This window comes from Pongo pygmaeus, chromosome 11 (genome assembly GCF_028885625.2).
Source record: "Pongo pygmaeus isolate AG05252 chromosome 11, NHGRI_mPonPyg2-v2.0_pri, whole genome shotgun sequence".
NCBI classification, from domain to species: Eukaryota; Metazoa; Chordata; class Mammalia; order Primates; family Hominidae; genus Pongo; species Pongo pygmaeus.
In genome coordinates this window covers 51,140,804-51,162,506 of record NC_072384.2, presented here as the reverse complement: position 1 = coordinate 51,162,506, position 21,703 = coordinate 51,140,804, and the positions used below count along the sequence as shown (strand labels likewise).

The 21,703-nt window shown below is 39.9% G+C and overlaps 1 protein-coding gene across 4 annotated transcripts in view; it reads left to right on the top strand.

Moving 5' to 3' along the window:
- The window catches only part of NEB (nebulin), a 247,776-nt gene that overhangs the window by 13,650 nt on the left and 212,423 nt on the right, over nt 1-21,703 (top strand). For all 4 annotated transcript variants that reach the window (XM_054478963.2, XM_054478962.2, XM_054478961.2 and 1 more), the window contains exons 8-21: nt 1,920-2,024; nt 8,883-8,987; nt 9,661-9,768; nt 12,403-12,519; nt 15,057-15,161; nt 15,248-15,355; nt 15,453-15,557; nt 15,970-16,068; nt 17,027-17,131; nt 18,078-18,185; nt 18,279-18,392; nt 20,349-20,450; nt 20,545-20,652; nt 20,743-20,847. In XM_054478963.2, coding sequence (XP_054334938.1) covers nt 1,920-2,024; nt 8,883-8,987; nt 9,661-9,768; nt 12,403-12,519; nt 15,057-15,161; nt 15,248-15,355; nt 15,453-15,557; nt 15,970-16,068; nt 17,027-17,131; nt 18,078-18,185; nt 18,279-18,392; nt 20,349-20,450; nt 20,545-20,652; nt 20,743-20,847 — 1,494 coding nt within the window. The remainder of the gene's footprint in view (nt 1-1,919; nt 2,025-8,882; nt 8,988-9,660; nt 9,769-12,402; nt 12,520-15,056; nt 15,162-15,247; nt 15,356-15,452; nt 15,558-15,969; nt 16,069-17,026; nt 17,132-18,077; nt 18,186-18,278; nt 18,393-20,348; nt 20,451-20,544; nt 20,653-20,742; nt 20,848-21,703) is intronic.

The following is a 21,703-nucleotide window of genomic DNA, read 5'->3' as shown; positions in this document are numbered from 1 at the left end:
ACTTGGTTAAAGTATAAAGATGATTGGGACCTTGGGATTATTCAACTGCTTTATACTTGATAAATAAGAATACTGCCATGAGGAAGGGAAAATAATTGTAGAAATCTCACAGTTGTGTCATGGAAGATTAGAAAGATAATTCTCCTCTTGAGACATTCCCCCATGGCCTCAGTGTGTAAGACACATTGAGATGTCAGTCATTGACTCTTGCTCTAGCTAGGTACTATGCAGGCAACAAGGGTTCCCAAGGATAGGACATCTTCTTTGCCATCCCAGAGCTCACAGTCAAGAGGAAAGAGACATGTAGACAACAAATTACAGTGTCATCTGACGACCCCTTTAAAGGAGGTAATGGCCAAGTTGAGTGAGATCCCAGGAGAAGGTCATCGCATCTGGCTCAGGAGTCAGGGAAGGCTTGGGAGGGGAGTCATGGTTATCCTGAGCCGTGGAGAGGAAACCGCAGTTTGCAGACAGATGGGGAGAGGGAACAGCATGTATGAGGCCCTGAAGCATCTGAGGGCTTCATGTATCTGGGGATCTATGAATAGTTCTGCATTGTTGGAAGCAGGGGCCAAGTCTGATGGAACAAAAAAACCAGAGGAGTCAGAAATGAAGAGAGAAAGTAGGGCAAGAGAGAAGGATATGCATGATTTGTGAGCACCATACTTATTTTAAGGTGATAGAAGTCTTTTATAGGCTGAAGGGAAGGAGCTAATGAAGAAGGAGAGGTCGGGGTTGTGAGAAAGAGGAGGGATGACTGAGAGAGCTGGGTGCAAAAGGATGTGCTGGAAAGGACAGCACCCTGTGTGCAGGAGTCATTCCCTCTGAGGGATGTTTCTCCTCTGAGCCAGGGCAGAGGTGGGAGAGGCAGGGATGAATATGGAGAAGATAAGTGTGTAGCATTTCTTTACTCTATGAAAGAGGAAGCTGAGAGTAAGGTGGAGTTGATTGTGGGCTTAAGGACAGTGTTGGGGTTTTAGACTGGCCCCTGAGAGTAGGGACTAACCAGAGACTCATAATGGGCTGTGAAAGTTTCCTTGAAGACAAAATGGCATTAGTATACCATAGGGTCATAGAGTATTAGGCACAGAGCCCCAAGCAAGCTGTTGTTCACAGAACATACCACTGGGCAGGCATGTAGATTTCAAGCTAAGTGCTGGGGTTCAGAAGCTCCCTGCCCTGTACCTTCTTCCTGTGTCCCTCTTAACCCTACTCATCATGTTAGCACTGCCTAATCCATGGAGTTGTGGCATTCAGCATCCTAGGCATAAGAACAGAGGAAGCTGGCCAGGTGCAATGGCTCATGCCTGTAATCCCAGCACTTTGGGAGGCCAAGGCAGGCAGACCATGAGGTCAGGAGATCAAGCCCATCCTGGCTAGCATGGTGAAACCCCGTCTCCACTAAAAATACAAAAAATTAGCCGGGCACGGTGGCGGGTGCCTGTAGTCCCAGCTGCTCGGGAGGCTGAGGCAGGAGAATGGCATGAACCCAGGAGGCGGAGCTTGCAGTGAGCCGAGATCGCACCACTGCATTCCAGCCTGGGCAACATAGCGAGACTCTGTCTCAAAAAAAAAAAAAAAGAACAGAGGAGGTATATGGTCGAGTTGATCCAAGGCTGGGGGTTTATTGAGTGTGATAAAAAGACAAGGGGTTGGGAGTTGAAGATGCTGGTTAAGAGAATAATTGCAATCGCAAACCATGGCATGGAAATGAATGGAAGAAAGCAGATCTAGGGCCATAAGTCCTGAGGAGGAGAGAAGAAAATTCAACAAAATAGAAATCACTAGCAGTACTGAGAGCAAGGATATGTAACATCTAGAAGGACAAATTATAACATGTTACACTAAAATTTAAGACTGCAAATAAAGATGAAAGCATAATCATTTTTAAAATACATCCCTGTCTTTTATTTCATCAGGTTGCCTACAAAAAAGGTCTCGCTGAACAGCAAGCTCAATTCACGCCTCTGGCCGATCCTCCAGATATAGAATTTGCCAAGAAAGTAACCAATCAAGTGAGCAAGGTAAGTAAATAGAGCTGGGACATTGCCTCCCTTGAAGACTCTGCTTAATAATTTCAACCATCAGAGAGGGTTACTAAAGGTGAGCCTGAAGACAAAACACAGACACTTGGAGTATTTTTACATATGATCCCCAAAAACTCTACAGCAAAAGCAATACATCCATAAATGTCAAGAACTGTGTTAATATATGTTTAGCCAGCTTGATGACTCAGTAATTGATAAATGTGAAAGTCACCTTTTGAAAACAGAAGCCATGTCCTAATGTCACTTGACATTTTCACTTATGACAGTAATACTACAGAGTCACCAAATAACACACACTTCCATGAAAAGCTGGTTTAAATTCACGGTGAAAACCTTGGATAGTTCTATGCTGTCAGTCACACTTGGAAAAATAAGAATGTGTCTCAGACATAGCTTAGTTAACAGCAGTGGGCAGTGGACCTCATAACTTTTAAGGCCCTAACAAACAGCTTAGTCTACCTATATTTAGGCGGTAAACTAGCTCTGAGGAATGTGGCTCTGATGACGAATGCGGAGAGACAGATGCTCAGCTGATGAATAGGCCCATGCTAAATTCCTATTGTAAATTGGTCCAAATCAGGCCACTTTCTCCTGGGATACTGCTGCTTTTAAATACTTTATCTTGCCCTCTGTGGAGATGAGTGTCAGTTTGTTCTGCTTGAATTTTGATGAAACCTCAAGATTTTTATCTTAAGCATTTTCTGGGTAAAGTATCTAGTAGAGAAGAAGCATTAAATGATATGGATAATGATGTCTATTCAGAGATGTTTGTTAGTGTTTGATATTGTAGATAACCTAACTGTGTAACTATGAGCTGTTTGGATAAAGGATCTAGTAAGTATAGTAAAATTTCACTAATAGGAATACTACCAATCTGAAATTTTGCCCAAGGCTAAGTAGAAATTAACTTTAGAACTGTACAGAAATACATGATCCATTGAAAGTGTTGATATTGGCCGGGTGCAGTGGCTCATGCCTGTAATCCCAGCACTTTGGGAGGCCAAGGTGGGTTGATCACCTGTCAGGAATTCGAGACCAGCCTGGCCAACATGGTGAAACCCCATCTCTACTAACAATACAAAAAATTAGCCAGGCATGGAGGTGGGTGCCTGTAATCTCAGCTACTTGGGTGGCTGAGGCAGGAGAATCACTTGATCCCGGGAAGTGGAGGTTGCAGTGAGCCGAGATTGTGCCATTACACTCCAGCCTGGGCAACAAGTGTGAAACTGTCTCAAAAAGAGAAAAAAAGAAAAAAGAAAGAAAGAAAGTGTTGATATTGTAAATAAGACAGGGGAGAAGGACAATTTATCTTTCTGGAAGAAAAATAAAAAGGTGTTTTCAAGTGGTCATTTAGAAAGAAAAAGGAATCTATTTTTAAATTTTTCTTTAAAGTCTATTTTAAAAGATACTTTACTAAGGAAACATTCTTTTGCCTTATTTAAGTATGCAGTGGGGATTCTTCAAAGTGATTTTTGAAAATCACTTTCAAACTCCTCTGTAATCATTCTCTCCACCAATTTAAACTTGCCAGTTGGTTTAGTGCTACACTCTCCAGTACAGTAGCCACTAGCCAAATGTGACTAGGAAGTACCTGAATTTGATCAGTATAAACTGAGTCTATAAGTCAGCTTGGGCTTCTACAACAAAATACCATACGTTGGGTGGCTTAAACAATAGACATTTATTTTCTCACAGTTCTGGAGGCTGGGAGTCTAAGATCACGGATTCAGTTCCTGGTGAGAGACCCCTTTCTGGCTTGTAGATAACTGCCTTCTCATTGTGTTCTCACACATTGGAGACAGAGAGCCAGCTCTGATCTCTTCCTCTTCTTCCTCTTCTTATAAGGATGATAATCTCATTATGGGGTTCCCACCCTCATGACCTCACCTAAACTTAATTGCTTCCAAAATCCCCTTACCTTCAAGTACCATCACATGCTTGTGAGTTAGGTCTTCAACATATGAATTTGGGGGGTGGGGACACAGGCATTCATCCCATAACACTTAGTGTCCAATATGTGAGAAATAGACACTGGATCTTGAATATTTAATTATGAAGAAAAGAATGTTTCAAATTAATATTTTTATGTTGATTACATGTTGGAATGTTAATTTTCAGATCTACTGGGTTCAGTAAACTGTATTATTAATTTCCCACGTTTCTTTCTACATTTAAAAATGTGGCTACGAGAATGACTTGCATTATATATGCATTGGATAGCACCATTCTAGGTGGGCAAGGTGACAATGTTGGGTTCTTTGAAAGCATTGCCAGAATTGGCTTTGCCCTGTGGAGTAATAATATGAGCTAAGGGGAGGGTGGCTGTGGAAAAAGGTCACTGGATTTGGCCATGGTGACATTATTTATTCCCAGTCTTAACCCAGATTTCTGAGTTCTTAATGACTATTGTGCATCCAAAATAATAGTTGTGTTGGGGAGAAATGCTTGTGATTGGTAGAAGTCCACCCAACAACAAACCATCCAACAAGGGAGGCACAGGGCTGCCAAGAGTGACTTACCTCTGGTACTATCTTCCCTCCTCACTCTCAAGATGCTTTGGCCCATGTTGCAGCAGGATCATATCTTCTTTCTCCCTAAAATAGGATAAAAATCTCCTTTATCTACCCTAGAACTTAAAGTATAAAAAAATAAATTAAAAAAAAACCTCCTTTATCTACTCACTCGCATGCATTTAAACTCAATATCCCCTTGTTGAATCATGTCTCCCAGATCCATCTGTTGGGACCAGGGAGGACCCCTTGGCCCACTGAAGGTTGGCTGAAAAATCACCTTGCAAAAGGCAGATTAATTGGAGAAAAGACATACAAATTTATTTAACGTGTACACACGGGAGCCTTCAGAATGAAGCTCCAGCTCCCCAGGGAGTGCAGAAGCTTATATACCATCTTGAGGTTACAGAAAGACTATGAACTTGGATCCTGGCAAAACAGGTTATGGGGAGTGGGGAGAAGAGGAATTCTGTTGAGGAGCAAGAAATGATTACTAGGGAGAATTCAATGGGTTTGAAGAACATACAATAGTCTGGGGTGAAGTCTGTTGGACCCACAAAGCAAACAATGGTTTATGACAGTAGTCTGTCCAGGTTTCTGACAGACTTTAGTCTTCCCTCCTGCAATATAGGTTCAGTTGAAAACTCAGGGAAGGGGTCAGAGGGAACTGTTTTCTTCTTTGGTAGGTCCAGACCTTAGACAGATAAGGAAACTTGAGCCTGTGCTTTGGGAGAGGTAGAGGATTGAGAGATAGGATGGGGGTGGGAGGTTAGCGGGGAAATAATTTTTCTTCTTAGTGGGTCTGTCTGGTCTTTATGTAGAAAGAAGTCTCTTTTACCTTCCATTAATCTCTAAGGACCTTTAATTCAAAATACTCATTATACTAGGGAGCCATATATTGGGGTGGAGTTCTCTGTGCATTCTCACATCCTTTTCTTACAGCTCCCAGTTCAGATGGTAATGATTGCATATCTGCAGTGATTACACTAATGTTACCTTCCATTTGCCAGCCTTCCTTACGACACCTGTCAGAATCAATTCTCTCACCTTTGTCTTTGGCCAAAGCCATTAGCTACATACTTCCTTCTGTCTCAGATGCATTTTGTAGCTCTAACATAGATGAACAGGCAGAGTTGTTCGTAGAAACAGGCCTTCCAGGTGGGGAAACTATGCACACCATGAAGCTGAAAGTAGGGCCCTGAATGCAACACTGGGAAGTCCCTTTAGTTTCTCTGTACCTGCCTCTCTGCTCCCTTCCAGATCCACAAAAGAAAAAATGTGAGATTTCAGGTTGGAATTTCCCACTGATACCAACTGGAGCCTAAATTTTTTTTAAAAAAATAATCTTTCAGTAACATATTTTTACACAGCATGAAGATACCAGGCCCGGGTCCTCTAAAACCATGGAAATTCTTCTATCACATAGAATTGGGAAGATTTCCATTGATTTCACCAGAAGAGATTTGATTGAGTCAAGCAGGCAGTGTTAGGCCCACTGTGGACAATAAAAATACCAGCTTGGTTCTTTATACCTTTTCTGCAGGGATAACTTTTCTATGAATGGAACTATCAGGAGTCCCAGTGCTTAGATACCCACAGAAAAAGAGAAGAGTTAATTAACTGGCTTCATATTCCTTTCCACTTGATAACCACATAAAAATTACAGATTCAGATGTGAAAGTAGATAATGAAGCTATATGTTTAAGCAAGACACCAGGGTACCCAGTTTGTGGCCCCGTGGAAGTCCCCTCAGCTGACCTCTGAGGAGGAGGGAAACAATCTTACTGTATCTATGGACACATGGTCACCCTCTTACCCAGAGAAGGTGTCCCAGAGCTTGGAATTGGCCTGACATACTTTCCTCTGTTAAACAAACCAAAAAAATTCTAGAGAAGTTAAACTGACTCTTTCTTCCAAGTTTCCGTCATTCAACTGCAAATACAACAGAGTTTGGAGAGAAAGGTTTCCCCCTAACCTTTCTCTCCAACTCTGTTGTGTTTGGATGTTGGACCCTGACATGAATAACCCGTCTCCATGTATTGTACAAAAGCTCTGGCCTCACTCTCAGACTTGGAGAGTGAGACCCCTTGGCTGGTAGAGAGGGTCCCACATGGACACATACCTCTCTCTTCCTCTCACTCCTCCACCTATGGACCCTTGTCCTTTCAAATTCTCTCCTACTCACAAATGAGACAGAAGACCATAACTTCCTCAGCAGCCAACAAGCTCCAGCCTCCTCCTGTGTCATGAAAATCTTCCCAGACTTGGCAGTGCTCAGGAGTGGATTGTGAGAGCTCCATCTCCACCCTGACCCATTTCAGCTGCTGGATAGGAGGAAATAAAATGTCGTGGTCTGTGAAGATTAAGAAGGAAGGAAGGACTTTGGATGAGGGGGTTGAGTGATCTTATACTCTTGTTTTGCATCTTGTTTTAATATCTTCTTGAAAACCAGACATCTATCTCTCACTGTGAGAATTAATCTCCCGTTCAATTATCCTTAACAAATCTACATATGCAATGCCTGTTTCTTGATAAATGCCCAACATTTAGACCTCATTAAGAATATATGCTACCTTCTCAACTTTAAATTATATTTCAAAGTTCTCTGGATCTCAGTTTTGGGGATCAGGCCCAATTGCCCCTTCCCAATCCTAAGGTTTTTCTCCTTTGACAACAAGCAAGAGGTAGGGCCATGTCCCTCCAAAAAACGATATGTTAGGAGAGCCTAACCTGAGGTATGTGTACATCAAGAACCTCTGAAGTTATAACTGTTTGTGAGAGTTTTATAGCTTTCTCAATTTCTTGAAGAGGTCTGTCTCCAAAAAAAAGATGAGAAACATTTCTATAAGTAGTCTTGGCAAATCCAGAGATCAATTTTATTGACTTCTGTTCTTTAAATCTTCAAAACAGAGTGCAGGTAAATCAATCAGCAGTATAGCACAAATCTTATCTCAGCAAAGATTTCCATTGAAGAATTGTTCCCTCCTCGCACATACGATTTTCTTTCTTACAGAGTTTCTTTCTGTTATGATGATGACAATAGTAATAGCTATTATTATTATTATAATTTTTATACCCTGTATTTGCTTAGCACTGTGGGGTTTACAAAGCACTCTTTAGCTAATGATCTTATTAAACTTCCTAGCAGCCTTCTCTGTAAATATTATTGCCAGCACTTGTGGCTGAGAAAACAATCATATTTGGTCAAGACAAAGTCAAGTCTTGGTCCCAGAGTTTGAACCCAGGCCCAGGACTCTAAAATTTATAGCTAGGAAAACCAGTTGGCTATTTATTTACATATTATTAACCTTTTGAGAAGAAAGGAAATTAGGCATTTGAGTGAGGACTAAGCTTCCTTTAACCCAAGCTCGTCAACTCTGCACATCACTCACCTTCTGTTAAAGGTATACCAGAAAGACACTTTCTTTTTCCTTAAAGGGTATTGTGGGGATGTAGGCATATGCCAGTGCCTTGAGACCCATTAGTTATGTCTGTTAACACTTTTTTATGAGCCATGGAGGGAGAATTGCTCTAACTCAGCTTGGGCTCTAGCTCACGGACCCAGGTTTGGGGTTGGCTTGGTTAATTCTGCTCCAAGAACACTTAAGCCAAGGTATTTCAAAACCACATATCATGGTCTCAGTTTAGTGTAGTTGAACAAACATTTATGATGTAACTTCTGTGTGCTGCATTTTGTGTTGGGTTCTGAGGATATGAAAGTGAAGAAGACATACCACCTCACTCTTCCAGGAGCTTATAGCCTGGGATTCAGATGGAGTGGGGTTTGGGAGTCAGATGGGGCAACAATTCAATTTTTGAATTACTTTCCAGTTCCTATTAAATTTAACTCTAAACGCGAAGATCTATTCATTAGCCTGCAAGTTGAATTTTATTGTGGTTGTTTCTTTCTGGATAACCAGGAGTTTTGGTAAAGCTTAAAAATTAATGGCTAAGTTCATTTGGCGTAGAAATCTCAGGTTGATAGGTTGTATTGTATCTCTGAAATATAAATACAGGATGATTTCTGACTCTATTTCTTTAAGCATCAGGGGACATCTGCAACTTCCGAATGAATGAAGTCCCCAAACTCAGCAAGGGGAGGGGGTGTTAGTACCCTCTTTCTCCATTCTCTATCCCCATCGCCCAACTTTCTGGTTGGGTAAATTGACAGTACATTGGAAGATTTTTTTTAAAGGCATTTATTAAGGACCTAAGAATGGCTTGCTGAAGATATTTTTTAAAGTTTATCATTATTTCTTAATTTGCTGTCTTATTTGTCAATTCATGAGTTATGCTTGTCTTATTTTCTTTTTCTTTTTTCTAGCAAAAATACAAAGAAGACTATGAAAATAAAATCAAAGGCAAATGGAGTGAGACACCTTGCTTTGAAGTTGCAAACGCCAGAATGAATGCTGATAACATTAGCACAGTAAGTGGGAAGGGATGGCTGGTCGGTCATCCTGGGAGGGAGACCTCTTTCCTTAGTGACTTCTAGCCACCTGCTCTACCTGAATGGGTGCTAGAACACTTGAGGCCCCTCTTCTTGGGGCAAGACCTGGTACAGAGTTCCTGTTAGGAAAGAAATTTTACAAACTCTCTTTCCTTTTGAGAAATATTATTTTGGCCACATGCCATTATTTCTACCTCGATTTTTACAACACATTATGGTGAGACCCTCTTACTGACTGCAAAGTGCGGTTAGTACAAGTTAAAGGGACTCTTTTTAATTATTCTTTGCCTGAGGAGCCAAACTGTACAGTTACGAAATTGATTAATTTAGTATCTCCTCACTGGAAAACATAAGTCTAACTATTGTTTTTCTTTTCTCTTAAGTTGCCTGCTCCTGGCCCTTAAGAGCTCTTCGTTGGCAGCCAAGAAAAGCCTTTCTAATTCTGTTTTTAGCCTCTTTTAATTGTTCTAAATCTCTGTTAAGTTGCTAATCATTTTTGTAATGGTACCACATTCTCTAATTGTAATCTGACCAGCCTAAACCAAGGACAGGGTGGCTTTGTGTAACTTTTCCAAATCCCTGTGTCTTCTCCTGGAAATTCTTGCATAGTTCGTTTCCACAGCAGTTCTTCAGCTTGTCTAATGTCTTACAGAGGAAATACCAGGAAGATTTTGAAAACATGAAAGACCAGATCTACTTCATGCAGACTGAAACACCAGAGTATAAAATGAATAAAAAAGCTGGTGTGGCAGCTAGCAAGGTACGAGGAAATCATCCCATTTATCTTGATGGTTTGAGTGTGGGTGAATTTCTTATAACTTTGGCTCTTGTATATAATTAGTAAAAAAGGGGAGGAGTGGTTCTTGGGGGAACTACCAGGGCTGAGACCAGTGGATGTGAGGCATTTGAAAAAGAGTAGAATTGAAACAACAAGAACAACAACAAAAGTATTTTGGAATTATAATGGGGCTACTAAAAATGTTTTGCCATGTATGAGCATTAATAACATCTAATTACCATATTCAATATTTCCTAATTTATTATTTGCCTAGGAACCAAACTGTACATTTATCAATTTGATTTAGTGTCTTCTCACTGGAAGGGCCTTTTGCTGTTTAGAAGGAGAAAGATTGTAATCTTAGCAGGACTTCTCCCCCCAGGAAGAGGCAATTGGCGGCCTTATACGAAGATAGGCAATCATACATGCAACACTATTATTATTTTTCTTATTTTCCCACTGACTATGAAAAAACCTGGTTGCAGGTTCATAAATCCATGGATATTTCCATATGTTTGATTGAGTGACTTTGATGAATGGCCTGAGTCCTTGGCATTCTAAAGCACAATGGTCACTAAAGAGAGCATAAACTTCGAAGCCAAACACACTTGGTTCTAACCCTGGCCTTGGCTGTGCCGGAGAAAGCAGGATTACATCACTTAGAAGGCTATTACAGCATCCACGTGTTTTGGACCAGGAGGGTAGCAGGGCAGGTGATAAGAAGTATTTTGAAAGCACAGCTGACTTGATTTGCTGATGGATTGGATGACGTGGGTTTTGGTCTAAGCAGTTAGATGAATAGTTATTGAGACAGGGAAGACTATGGAAGAAGTTGGTAATTTTTTTGGAGGACAGACAGGAGCTCATCTTCAGATATGGTAGACTTGAGATGCCTTTTAGACATCCACATGGAAGTGTCAGAAGTCAGTCGACTACATGAGCCTGAAGTTTCAGGGGAGATATATGGAAAGTTGTATAAACTGGGGTGTCATCAACATACAGAGAGTGTTTCGTGCCATGAGTCTGGAGAGCATCAAGGGAGTGAGTGTAAACAGAAAACTTTAGGGGCTGAACTCTGGGGTCCTTCCATCGGAACATATATGTGAGATGAGGGAGAAGCAAAAGCAGGAGAGGGCAATGCGTTGGGAAGCAAGTGAAGGGGGAAGGTAGTCATCAACTGTGTCAAATGTCTCTGAAATGGATTTACCAGTGTCTGGTCTCTGGTGACCTGAACAAGAGCAATTTGGTGGAGTCTGCTTAGAGAGGATTCACGAGTGAATGAAAAGAGGGAAATTGAAGATACAAGTATATTCAACTCTTTCTAAGTATTTTCCTGGTAAGAAAAGAAGAAAATGGGCAAGTAGCTGATGAAAAACTGGGTAAAGAGGGACTTTTTAAGATATGAAACAAAAACATCATGTTGATGGAAAGAATCCAGTAGAAAGGGAAGATTTGGTGATGTTGGAATGGGGAAGAATGTCTGGAGTGATATCCTAGAGCAGGTGGAAGGGAAAGAGATTTGGTGCTTAAGAGGAGGGGATGGCTTTGCCACAAGCCCTGACAGTTCATCTGCATATCAGGGGAGAAGCCTGCGTATCCCAGATGCGGGTAGCGGGAGAGTACAGTTTGTGAATCTGCTTTCTGGTTGTTTCCATTTTTCAAGGAAACAGTTAATTCTCTAAGGTGGAAAAGTGATCTGAGTCTCCCATTCCTGTAGCATACTGTTGTGATGCTCTGTGGAGGCTGAGGGGTGGATGCCTCTGTGCTTCCCTTGTGTATCTCTTGCCTTTGGATACCAAGCTGATTGCCTTTGTTTTCTGAGTTCATAAGTGGTAGATTTATCTAGGATTCCTTGAACTTCTGTGGTTATATTGCCTGAATAAAGGGCTACACTGGGGATCATGGTGGGAACCAGGATCAGTTTCTTGTTCTAATCCTTGTGGACAGGCTCCTGATGGGTGCTTGTGAACCCTGCCTTCCGTATTCTCCCCCAACACCCCTCAACTTGCTGCTTCTGCCATAGCTGGAATTAAAAGTGCAAATAGGAACAGCAGGAGGAAAAGCAAGGCTCCTTCTCCCTGCTCCTTCCTCCTCCTCCTACTTGTAAACTGAATACATGTGTGCTCCATGCACAGTTGCAGGTGAGGCATAAAAGGGTGGATTAGTGGTACTTCCAGCTTCCTTTCTTTAGGAGCGTGTTGGCAGGTAGGTAGCCGGGGGTTGAGAGCTGAGTGAAGGTTCTATAGCAGCAGGTATCTGGGACATCTTGCATGGTCACTATTTGGATTTCTTTCTCTCTCCTATTATTTCTGTATCTCTCTCTTTGAGGGCAAGGACCATGTGTTCTTTCTTTTATCTGTCCCCAAGCCAGAAACAGAATTGACACCCTATGGATAATTTTGAATGAATAAATGAATGGGAAGAAAAAGCATCCTGGAAATTTATGCAGTTTCTCTGCTGCTGTTAAGAGTTACTATGAGTATTTTGTTTATCAAATGTCAAGCTGCCATTTTTCTAAAGAGAAAATTGATTTGTGGAAGTATGTCATATTCATAATAGAGATGGGGGCAAAAATAACCCATAGAGTTACTTTATCATTTTATTTCACTCCTACAGGTAAAATACAAAGAAGACTATGAAAAGAATAAAGGAAAAGCAGATTATAATGTGCTTCCTGCTTCAGAGAACCCACTGCTTAGGCAGCTGAAGGCAGCAGGAGATGCCCTAAGTGATGTAAGTATATTTTTGTCAAAAGTGTTTTTAAACCTTAGCTGCAAAAGAGATGAAAATTTTCTCCTTTAATGACTAAATGAATATATAACTTTGCAAATACATTAAGGTTATGGAGTGGTAGGTTCATTGGAACTATGTAACCACAGAAAGGCATGAGTCTCTCTGAGTACAATGTGCCTTAATGTTTGTGGTTCTGTGGGGTTAATACAATGGGCAGGGAAATTCTCATTTGCTCATGAGCTCTGGGCACCTGGGCCTCCATATGGATGTGTTGCTTATGAGCTCCGGGCACCTGGGCCTCCACATTGCAGATGTGTTGTGATTTTGACAGAAGCAGAAGGAGACTTTCAAAGATAGATCTTGGTCCAGAAACCGTCATTTGCCAACGACAGAACTTAAAAGATGGGCCCCTAAGTCTTCACAGGACTTTCTAATTGTGTAATTATTAAGAGCCCGACTAAGCCATTCAATTTAAAGCATATTAGGCAAATGAGACTGGGCTTGGGATTAAAGGACTAACAGCCTGGGAGAGAAAGCGAGAGAGAGAGATTGAATATGTGATGATTTGAGTTTATCTCTTACGGTTAGGTTTGCATTAAGCTTTCCTAGCACTTGTGGATTTTATGTAGCTGTCTGTGTGGGTTAGTTATCATTTCTTTGTCCCTTGAACTAAGTCAGCAGCATAGGAAATATGTGTGTGGTTGGGGAGCGGGTGTGGGAAAGTGGCAAGTGAGAGGGTATAAATGGATCTGTCCAAATAGCTCTGCTGGGAAATCAGTGTAAAGCACGTTTGCTTTCTTTTAAAAAACATTTTATTTCAGTCATTTTTGGGGTACAGGTGGTTTTTGGTTACATGGAAAAGTTCTTTAGTGTTGATTGCTGAGATTTTGGTGCACACATCACCTACACAGTGTACACTATGATCAATATGTAGTCTTTACTCCCTCACTCCCACCCCAACATTCCACTCAAGTCCCCAAAGTCCATTATATCATTCTTCTGCCTTTGTGTCCTCATAGTTTAGCTCCCACTTATAAGTGAGAGCATATGATATTTGGTGTTTCATTCCTGAGTTACTTCATTTAGAATAATGGCCTCCAGCTCCATTCAAGTTGCTTTGAAAGACGTTATTTCATTCATTTTCATGGCTGAGTAGCATTCCATGCTGTATATATACCACATTTTCTTTATCCACTCGTGGGTTGATGGGCCCTTAGGCTGGTTCCACATCTTTGCAATTGTGAATTGTGCTGCTATGAACATTTTTATGCATGTGTCTTTTTCATATGATTTCTTTTCCTTTGGGTAGATACCCAGTAGTGGGATTGCTGGATTGAATGGTAGTTCTATTTTCAGTTCTTTAAGGAATCTCCATACTGTTTTCCATGGTGGCTGTACTAATTTACATTCCCACCTGTAGTGTAAAAGCAGTTTAAAGCAGTTTTACTCTCTAAGTGAAAAACATCCTTATTAAACATCTAAAAGCCCAAGTTCAAATCTCCTTTGTTGATAAAGACAGGAATATAAAAATATTAAACATGAATAGCATCATTTACATTTTGAAAACCCAGAATGAAAAAAGTGACAATAATCTGCTTTATCAGCTGCATATTTAAAACTAATCATTGCTTCTTCTTGTTCAAGCTAAAGGTAAATCCTGGCAGAGAAGAAGAGTTAGTAATAACTCATAGTACCGGTTCATATATATATATATATATATATATATATATCTTATTTTGAAGGCTAATTGTTTGCATAATAAGAGATTTGTTATAGGTATAGGAGGGAGGGAGATTGTGTATTTCTCACCTTTTATAACTTTTTCATGAAGGTTTGTTTAAAAAAAGTAAACAACTTGCAATTGCTCAAAACCTGTGTTTGCTGTGGTGCTGTCAGTGAGGAAAGAGTATGTGAGCTGAGAGACAGAGAGGGCAGCAATTCACAAATACACAAGAATATCTGCTACTAAGGGCATGGTCAGAGGTGGCTTATTGGTTTCTTAATTTTTTGAGTTTGGAATGTATGAAACTTAGGCTTTATAATAATTGCTAATAGAACAGTCTTATTATTCATGACATTCTGTGTTCGATTGTCAGGTTTTTTTCTTTTTGTTTTGTTTTGAGACGGAGTCTCGCATTGTCTCCCGGGCTGGAGTGCAGTGGCGCCATCTCGGTTCACTGCAACCTCCGCCTCCTGGGTTCAAGCGATTCTCCTGCCTCAGCCTCCCAAGTAGCTGGGATTACAGGCACCCGCCACCATGCCCAGGTAACTTTTTGTATTTTTAGTAGACAGAGGGTTTCACTTTGTTGGCTAGGCTTATCTCAAACTCCTGACCTTATGATCCGCCCACCTCGGCCTTCCAAAGTGCTGTGATTACAGGCATGAGCCACCGCACCCGGCCTCAATTGTCAGTTTTTAAGACAGTTGACAAGCGATATCTTTTCTTCATCTTTTGTTTAGTGTTAGAAAATGTAAGTGTTATAATCAGCGTGGGAGTGACAGGAATCTACTTTAACTGATTTTTTTTTCTTTGACAGAAACTATACAAGGAAAACTACGAAAAGACAAAGGCAAAGAGCATAAATTACTGTGAGACCCCCAAATTCAAGCTCGATACTGTTCTGCAGAACTTCAGTAGTGATGTAAGCAATCCTACTGTCACTCTTTCTGTTAAAAAAAGAACCCATTGTTTCACCAATTAATAAATGAAATATGTTTTGTCTTGCAGAAAAAATATAAAGATTCCTACTTAAAAAATATTTTGGGACATTATGTAGGCAGCTTCGAGGATCCATACCATTCACACTGCATGAAAGTCACAGCTCAAAACAGTGATGTAAGTTCTAAGACAGTTGTTTGACTTTCCAAATAACATTTTTCTCAGGGCATGAATACAATGGCTGCATCTTATGCCTGATTTCTTCTTCTCATAGAAAAACTACAAAGCAGAATACGAAGAAGACAGAGGCAAAGGCTTCTTCCCTCAGACCGTAACTCAAGAATATGAAGCAATTAAGAAACTAGATCAGTGTAAAGATGTAAGTCTGTAGTCTGAACTTTGAATGTGACTGCCTTCCATAGCATCTAGTGGTCAGATTATGTTTAAAATGTTGCCACTTTTACGAATAAATGTAAGCCAGGCAATTGCAAGAAATGAAATCTATTTTGTAGTAAACATCCTATTTTCCCTTGTTGACATCCCTACATTTTAAGAGGTAATTCTAGCTCATTTTCCCAAAGAAGAGTTATCAGAAACCTGAAGATATAGAAAAGTTTCTCATACAGCTATAAGAGCACCTCTCAAACTACAGTCTAGTTAGAAAAAAATATATTTTATTAACTACAAGTTTCATTGCTTTGTGGGGCATGAGGTTCTATTTGCTTGGCCTGTGGGCCACCTTGGATCTGACAGGTGATACTACTAAACCAAATGCCTTTGCTTCCCCACAGCACACCTACAAAGTCCATCCAGATAAGACAAAATTCACCCAAGTTACAGACTCTCCTGTTCTGCTACAAGCCCAAGTCAATTCCAAACAACTGAGTGATGTAAGTTCCTCTAACTACCCAGGACACCCAATTACGAGGGATAACATTTCATAACTCTATACATAAAATCCAATGACTTATCAAGTTTATTCAAAAGGCTGAGTAAGTATTAGCAAGTTTAAACAGTATATATCTGTATAAAAATATATTTCTGCATTTTCTTGGGTGGATAAAATTTACAGTGAAACAATTCTGTGAAGGAAGCAAATGTAGCTTAAAGCAATGGAAAGAACCTGAGTTCTAGAGTCAAACAAAACCGCATTCAAATGTTAGCTCTGTCATTGATGTCTGGGTGGCCAAAGATTTAACCCCCCTCTGCCTGATATTTCCCTTTTATAATTTGTGGCTGTTTTGAAGAGTAAGTGAAGGAAGAAATATGCACTGCACATACCCTGGCCAACAGCAGGTATTCAGTACATGAGTTTCTCTCTCCCTAGTAAGTTTCTGGAAATTGGAATCTCTGAGACAAATTTTATTATATGAGCTTTAAGTGTGGATTTCCAAAGCTGTGTTGAACTAAAAGAATAAAAATGACCTCAATAGATGAATGGCCAGAAATGAAGGCTCTAATTAGAGGATCAAAAGCTCTGATGTCTGTGAGAGGACTCTTAATCAGATGAAAGGAAAGTGGCTCTGGTATGTGAGCACCGACAGTGACAAGACAGACAGGGCTGGGCCCCTCTCAGAACCTACAGGGCCAATTGTGCTACGCAGGGAGGGGAACATGTTTGACAGAGCCACCTCATTCCCTTAGGGTCCTACCATGGTGACAGATGTGATAATAGCTGCCAAGTGTCCCACACATAGGTTCAGTAATGCAGGTGGCCTACCCAAGCTCTAGATGTCTCTTCTGATCTCAATAATGCTGTCACTGACTTGACAAAATGTACCACACAAGAATTTATGTATTCTGGAACAATTCTTCTGAACTAATTGGTTCTGTCTCTCTCTGTCATAGTTAAATTACAAAGCAAAACATGAAAGTGAAAAGTTCAAGTGCCATATCCCCCCTGATACTCCTGCTTTTATCCAGCACAAAGTCAATGCCTATAACTTGAGTGATGTAAGTTCCTCATGCCCTGTACCACGTGATGTACTGACAACCTGTGCTTTTATTTTTGAACTGCTTTGTTGCAATTCAATGAATAGATTAATGTTAAAAATGGGAAGAACTGTTAACATTTGTACCATGTTCCTATGCCTCTGCCAGTATAACTGAATTCACCTTACAAAATGTGTGTAGCAATCTTGTAAGTAGTTTCATACAATTAGATAATCGTAATATTAGTATTGTAACCAGCCCTCAGAATGTTACCTCTCATGTATGCTTAATTGCAAATTTTAATGGTAGATCTTTTAGCCATATGTTCATTTAAATTATATGTAATTCATTTATTCCCTGGGCTTATACTGTCCCTTATTTCACACAAATGATACTTATTTCTACATATATGAGAACTTGCATGAATAAAGATATAGGGGATTGAAAGGGCAGACATCCAGGTACCCATTTCTATCCTTCATTTTTCAAACTTAATTTTATAGAAAAGTTAAATTATCCTTGGGGTTCTTAATTTCTTCAATAATTCTATAAATGAGTACTAAGATTATCTGGCATCAATGAGTATGTAATGATTTATGAAATAACCTTTGCAGAGAACTTAGAGGTCAAATGAAAGTGATGCCTTTATATCATAAAAAAGTAAGTTAACTGTAGAATGTATGTGCTACTCTATAAAACATTCAGTGTTAGGAATCAAATATGAGTATAATAGCTAGAATTAAATTAATTTGATAAAAAATTCTCATGGGGAGTAGAGAAGCCCAATCTTGGAGAATTAATAGCTCCAGCTTGAGAAGAAATATTTAAAATATGCATGATTTCCTAGACAATAAAAAGGGCCCATTTATTTTACATTAAGACAAGGTATTTAGTTGCCCATTAGTCTTTAAAGGTCATGACATGCATATCACTTTTGCCAATTCCTTTGCTGAATTTTTCTGTCCAGAATCTTTATAAGCAAGACTGGGAGAAGAGCAAAGCCAAGAAGTTTGACATTAAAGTGGATGCCATTCCCCTGCTGGCAGCCAAAGCCAACACCAAGAACACCAGCGATGTGAGTATGGCCTGGGGACCTGGGGACCTGGACAGGGTGGCCTCGGGGACATTTCCTGGTGAGTGGAATCTGGCACGTGTGATGTCTTTGCAGGTGATGTACAAGAAAGACTATGAAAAAAACAAAGGGAAAATGATTGGAGCCCTCAGCATTAATGACGATCCCAAGATGCTGCACTCCTTGAAGGTGGCCAAAAACCAGAGTGATGTGAGTGTCTTTGTAATTCACTCCTATTTTCAGATGTGGCCACAAAGTTGCTGTTTAATATAACCTTGGATGGACATTAGCCTAACTGAAATCTTAGATTCAAGATGACAAATCACACATGAAAGCTTCACCCAGGTGCTAAAGGAAGATGAAGTTTCTTATTCTTGTTGATGCCTTTGATGCCAGTGAATACTGCAAAAGTTTCCTTAATCTCCTTAATGCCCTCTGTTTTATTAGGAGGAAAAATATTCTGGCAATATCATTGTTTTTATTATTTTTCCTAGAAACAAGCTTAATATGCGTAAGTATAGGTATATGTGCATGTACATATTCACCCAATGCCCTGAACTGATTAAGGTACTTTGCAAAAATATATATAGAGAGAAAAATAAAAGAAGTAAAGAAATTAGTTTAAGGGCAAAGTAAGAAAAACTACATAAGGCATAAACTCAAAAGCAAAGCATTTTATTTTAAGAAATTTATAGAATATTGATCTTATTTTAAAGACTTTAACATACTTATTAAAAATAAAATATGACCCAGCAATCCCATTACTGGGCATACACCCAAAGGAATATAAATCATTCTATTATAAAGATATATGAACACATGTGTTCATTGCAGCACTATTCACAATAGCAAAGACAAGGAATCAACAATGATAGATTGGATAAAGAAAATGTGGTACAGATACACCATGGAATACTATGCAGCCATAAAACGGAATCAGATAATGTCCTTTGCAGGGACAAGGATGGACCTGGAAGCCATTATCCTCAGCAAACTAACGCAGGAACAGAAAATCAAACACCTCATGTTCTTACAAGTAGGAGTTGAATGTTGAGAACACATGGATACATGAGGGGTACAACACACACTGTTGGAGGCTGGGGGTCGGGGAGGAGGGAGAGCATCAGGAAGAATAGCTAATGGATACTGGGCTTAATTCCTAGGTGACAGGATGATCTGTGCAGCAAACCACCATGGCACACACTTACCTATGTAATAAACCCACAGTCCTGCACATGTACACCTGGACTTAAAAGTTGGAAATCAAACAAAAAAATAAAAAATAAGATAAAACTCTTCACAGAAATTGCTTTCCTAATTCCTAGCAAAAAAGAAATACAGACAAATCATCTTTTCATTTATTATTGCTTTAAAGAAAACTGTTAGGTCTTAACGTTAAAAGCCAGCTTCCAGAGGTGTTACAAAATGCATTTTCACCAAGTGCTCAACAGAATACTCTTCCAGGACTGTGCTTAATTATCTAAGGTTCACCTTATACCTTTTACCTCATTTTGCATCAATTCTTAAACTCATTTTTCTTTCCTTCTTTATTTTTTGAGACAGGCTCTCGCTCTGTCATCCAGGCTGGGGTGCAGTGTCACGATCTCGGCTCACTGCAATCTCTGCCTCCCAGGTTCAAGCAATTCTCCTGCCTCAGTCTCCCAAGTAGCTGGGATTACAGACATGTGCCATCACGCCTGGCTAATGTTTGTATTTTTAGTAGAGACGGGGTTTTACCATGTTGGCCAGGCTGGTGTCAAACTCCTGGCCTTGAGTGATCTGCCCACCTTGGCTTCCCAAAGTGCTGTGATGACAGGCATGAGCCCCTGCACCTAGTGAAACTCATTTTTCTTTAAACATATTCAAATGAATTATTTTAAGACAAAAACTTGCTTACATAGCAGCACTGGTGTGCTTTAAGTTATTCAGTCTGAAAAAATATTAGGACAACATAACATAAACATCTTTATGATTATTAGCAGATGAGATTATATAAGGCATGAGCCTCTACCACATCTATCCTGCTTTTCTGCTTTGTGGAAAATTGATGGTGAGAAAACATAAATTTTGCCCCTTCAGTTAAAGTGCAGCAATGACATGAATGGCTTTTACTTTATAAGATATATTTTTCTTTCTTTTTGTTTTAATTTCTTTTTCCTTTAACAGAGATTATACAAGGAAAACTATGAGAAGACAAAGGCAAAGAGTATGAATTACTGCGAGACCCCAAAATATCAGCTTGATACTCAGCTGAAGAACTTCAGTGAGGTTCGAAAAGCCACGGTTACCTCTTGGGTAGGAGGGCTTTCCTACTGTTTGACAAATGATTGTTAACTTGAATTATGTTTGTTTTATTTTTCAGGCTAAATATAAAGACTTATATGTAAAGGATATTTTGGGACATTATGTAGGCAGCATGGAGGACCCATATCACACACACTGCATGAAAGTTGCAGCTCAAAACAGTGACGTAAGTTTGAAGACAATGGTTCATGCCTCACAGTGACATTGTTTGAGAGCCATAACAATCATGATCTATTTTTGGTTTTTCTCATTATAGAAAAGTTACAAAGCAGAATATGAAGAAGATAAAGGAAAATGCTATTTCCCTCAGACAATAACACAAGAATATGAAGCAATCAAGAAGCTGGACCAGTGTAAAGATGTAAGTTAGCTGCTCTGAATTATTGAAATTGGGCTTGGGATTCTTGTGACATCTAGTGGTAAATTTAGCAGGAGTTTACATGCTAATATCTAATGATTAGAAGGAAATAATTACATTTTGGTTTTGGGATGGAACCAAGGAACACAACAATTATGTTGAGGAGGGCCATTTGTTACAAAATTTCAGATTTTATAAATCTTAATTTTCATTAGTTTATATCTACACGAATTTGGGGCAAAAGAAGGACATGCAGATTTAAGATAGGTGTTCATTATTTAACACATTCTATGTGAGAAGCCATCCTGGGCCAGGCACTTTCCTTGGTGCTGAGAAAGAGAAAAAGCCAGCCACCTCTTGAGCTCCCACTGGAGTGGAGGAGACAAGTAATAAACAAAGGAAGGAGCACAGAAATAAGAAAGATATCAAGCAATGATAAGAAAACTAATATAGGATGATGCTACAGAATTAAAATAGGACAATGTGTGAGAGAGTGACCAGATGGGCATCTTAGGTTGGGTGGTCAAGGAAGGTCTAAAACAGGCATGACCAGCCAGGCCAAGGTCAGGGGAAGAGCAGCAGGGAAGAATGGCCTCAGGAGAGAACAAGCTGAGCATTTAAGGAATTGAAAGGATGGGGTGGCTGAAATTTACTGGGGAGGAAGGCATTAGTAAGAGCTGAAATGGTTGGAGATGAAGGAGGGGATGGATTCTGTAGGGATCATAAGCCAACGTGCAGTTGAGGCTGAGTACCAAGTTCACTAAAGAGTTACTGTGTAAGGCTTCAGCAGGGGAAGGTTAATCTGGTTGCTGAGTTGCTGTAGGCAGACCAGAGGCAACTTGGGAAGTGGGGATTAAAG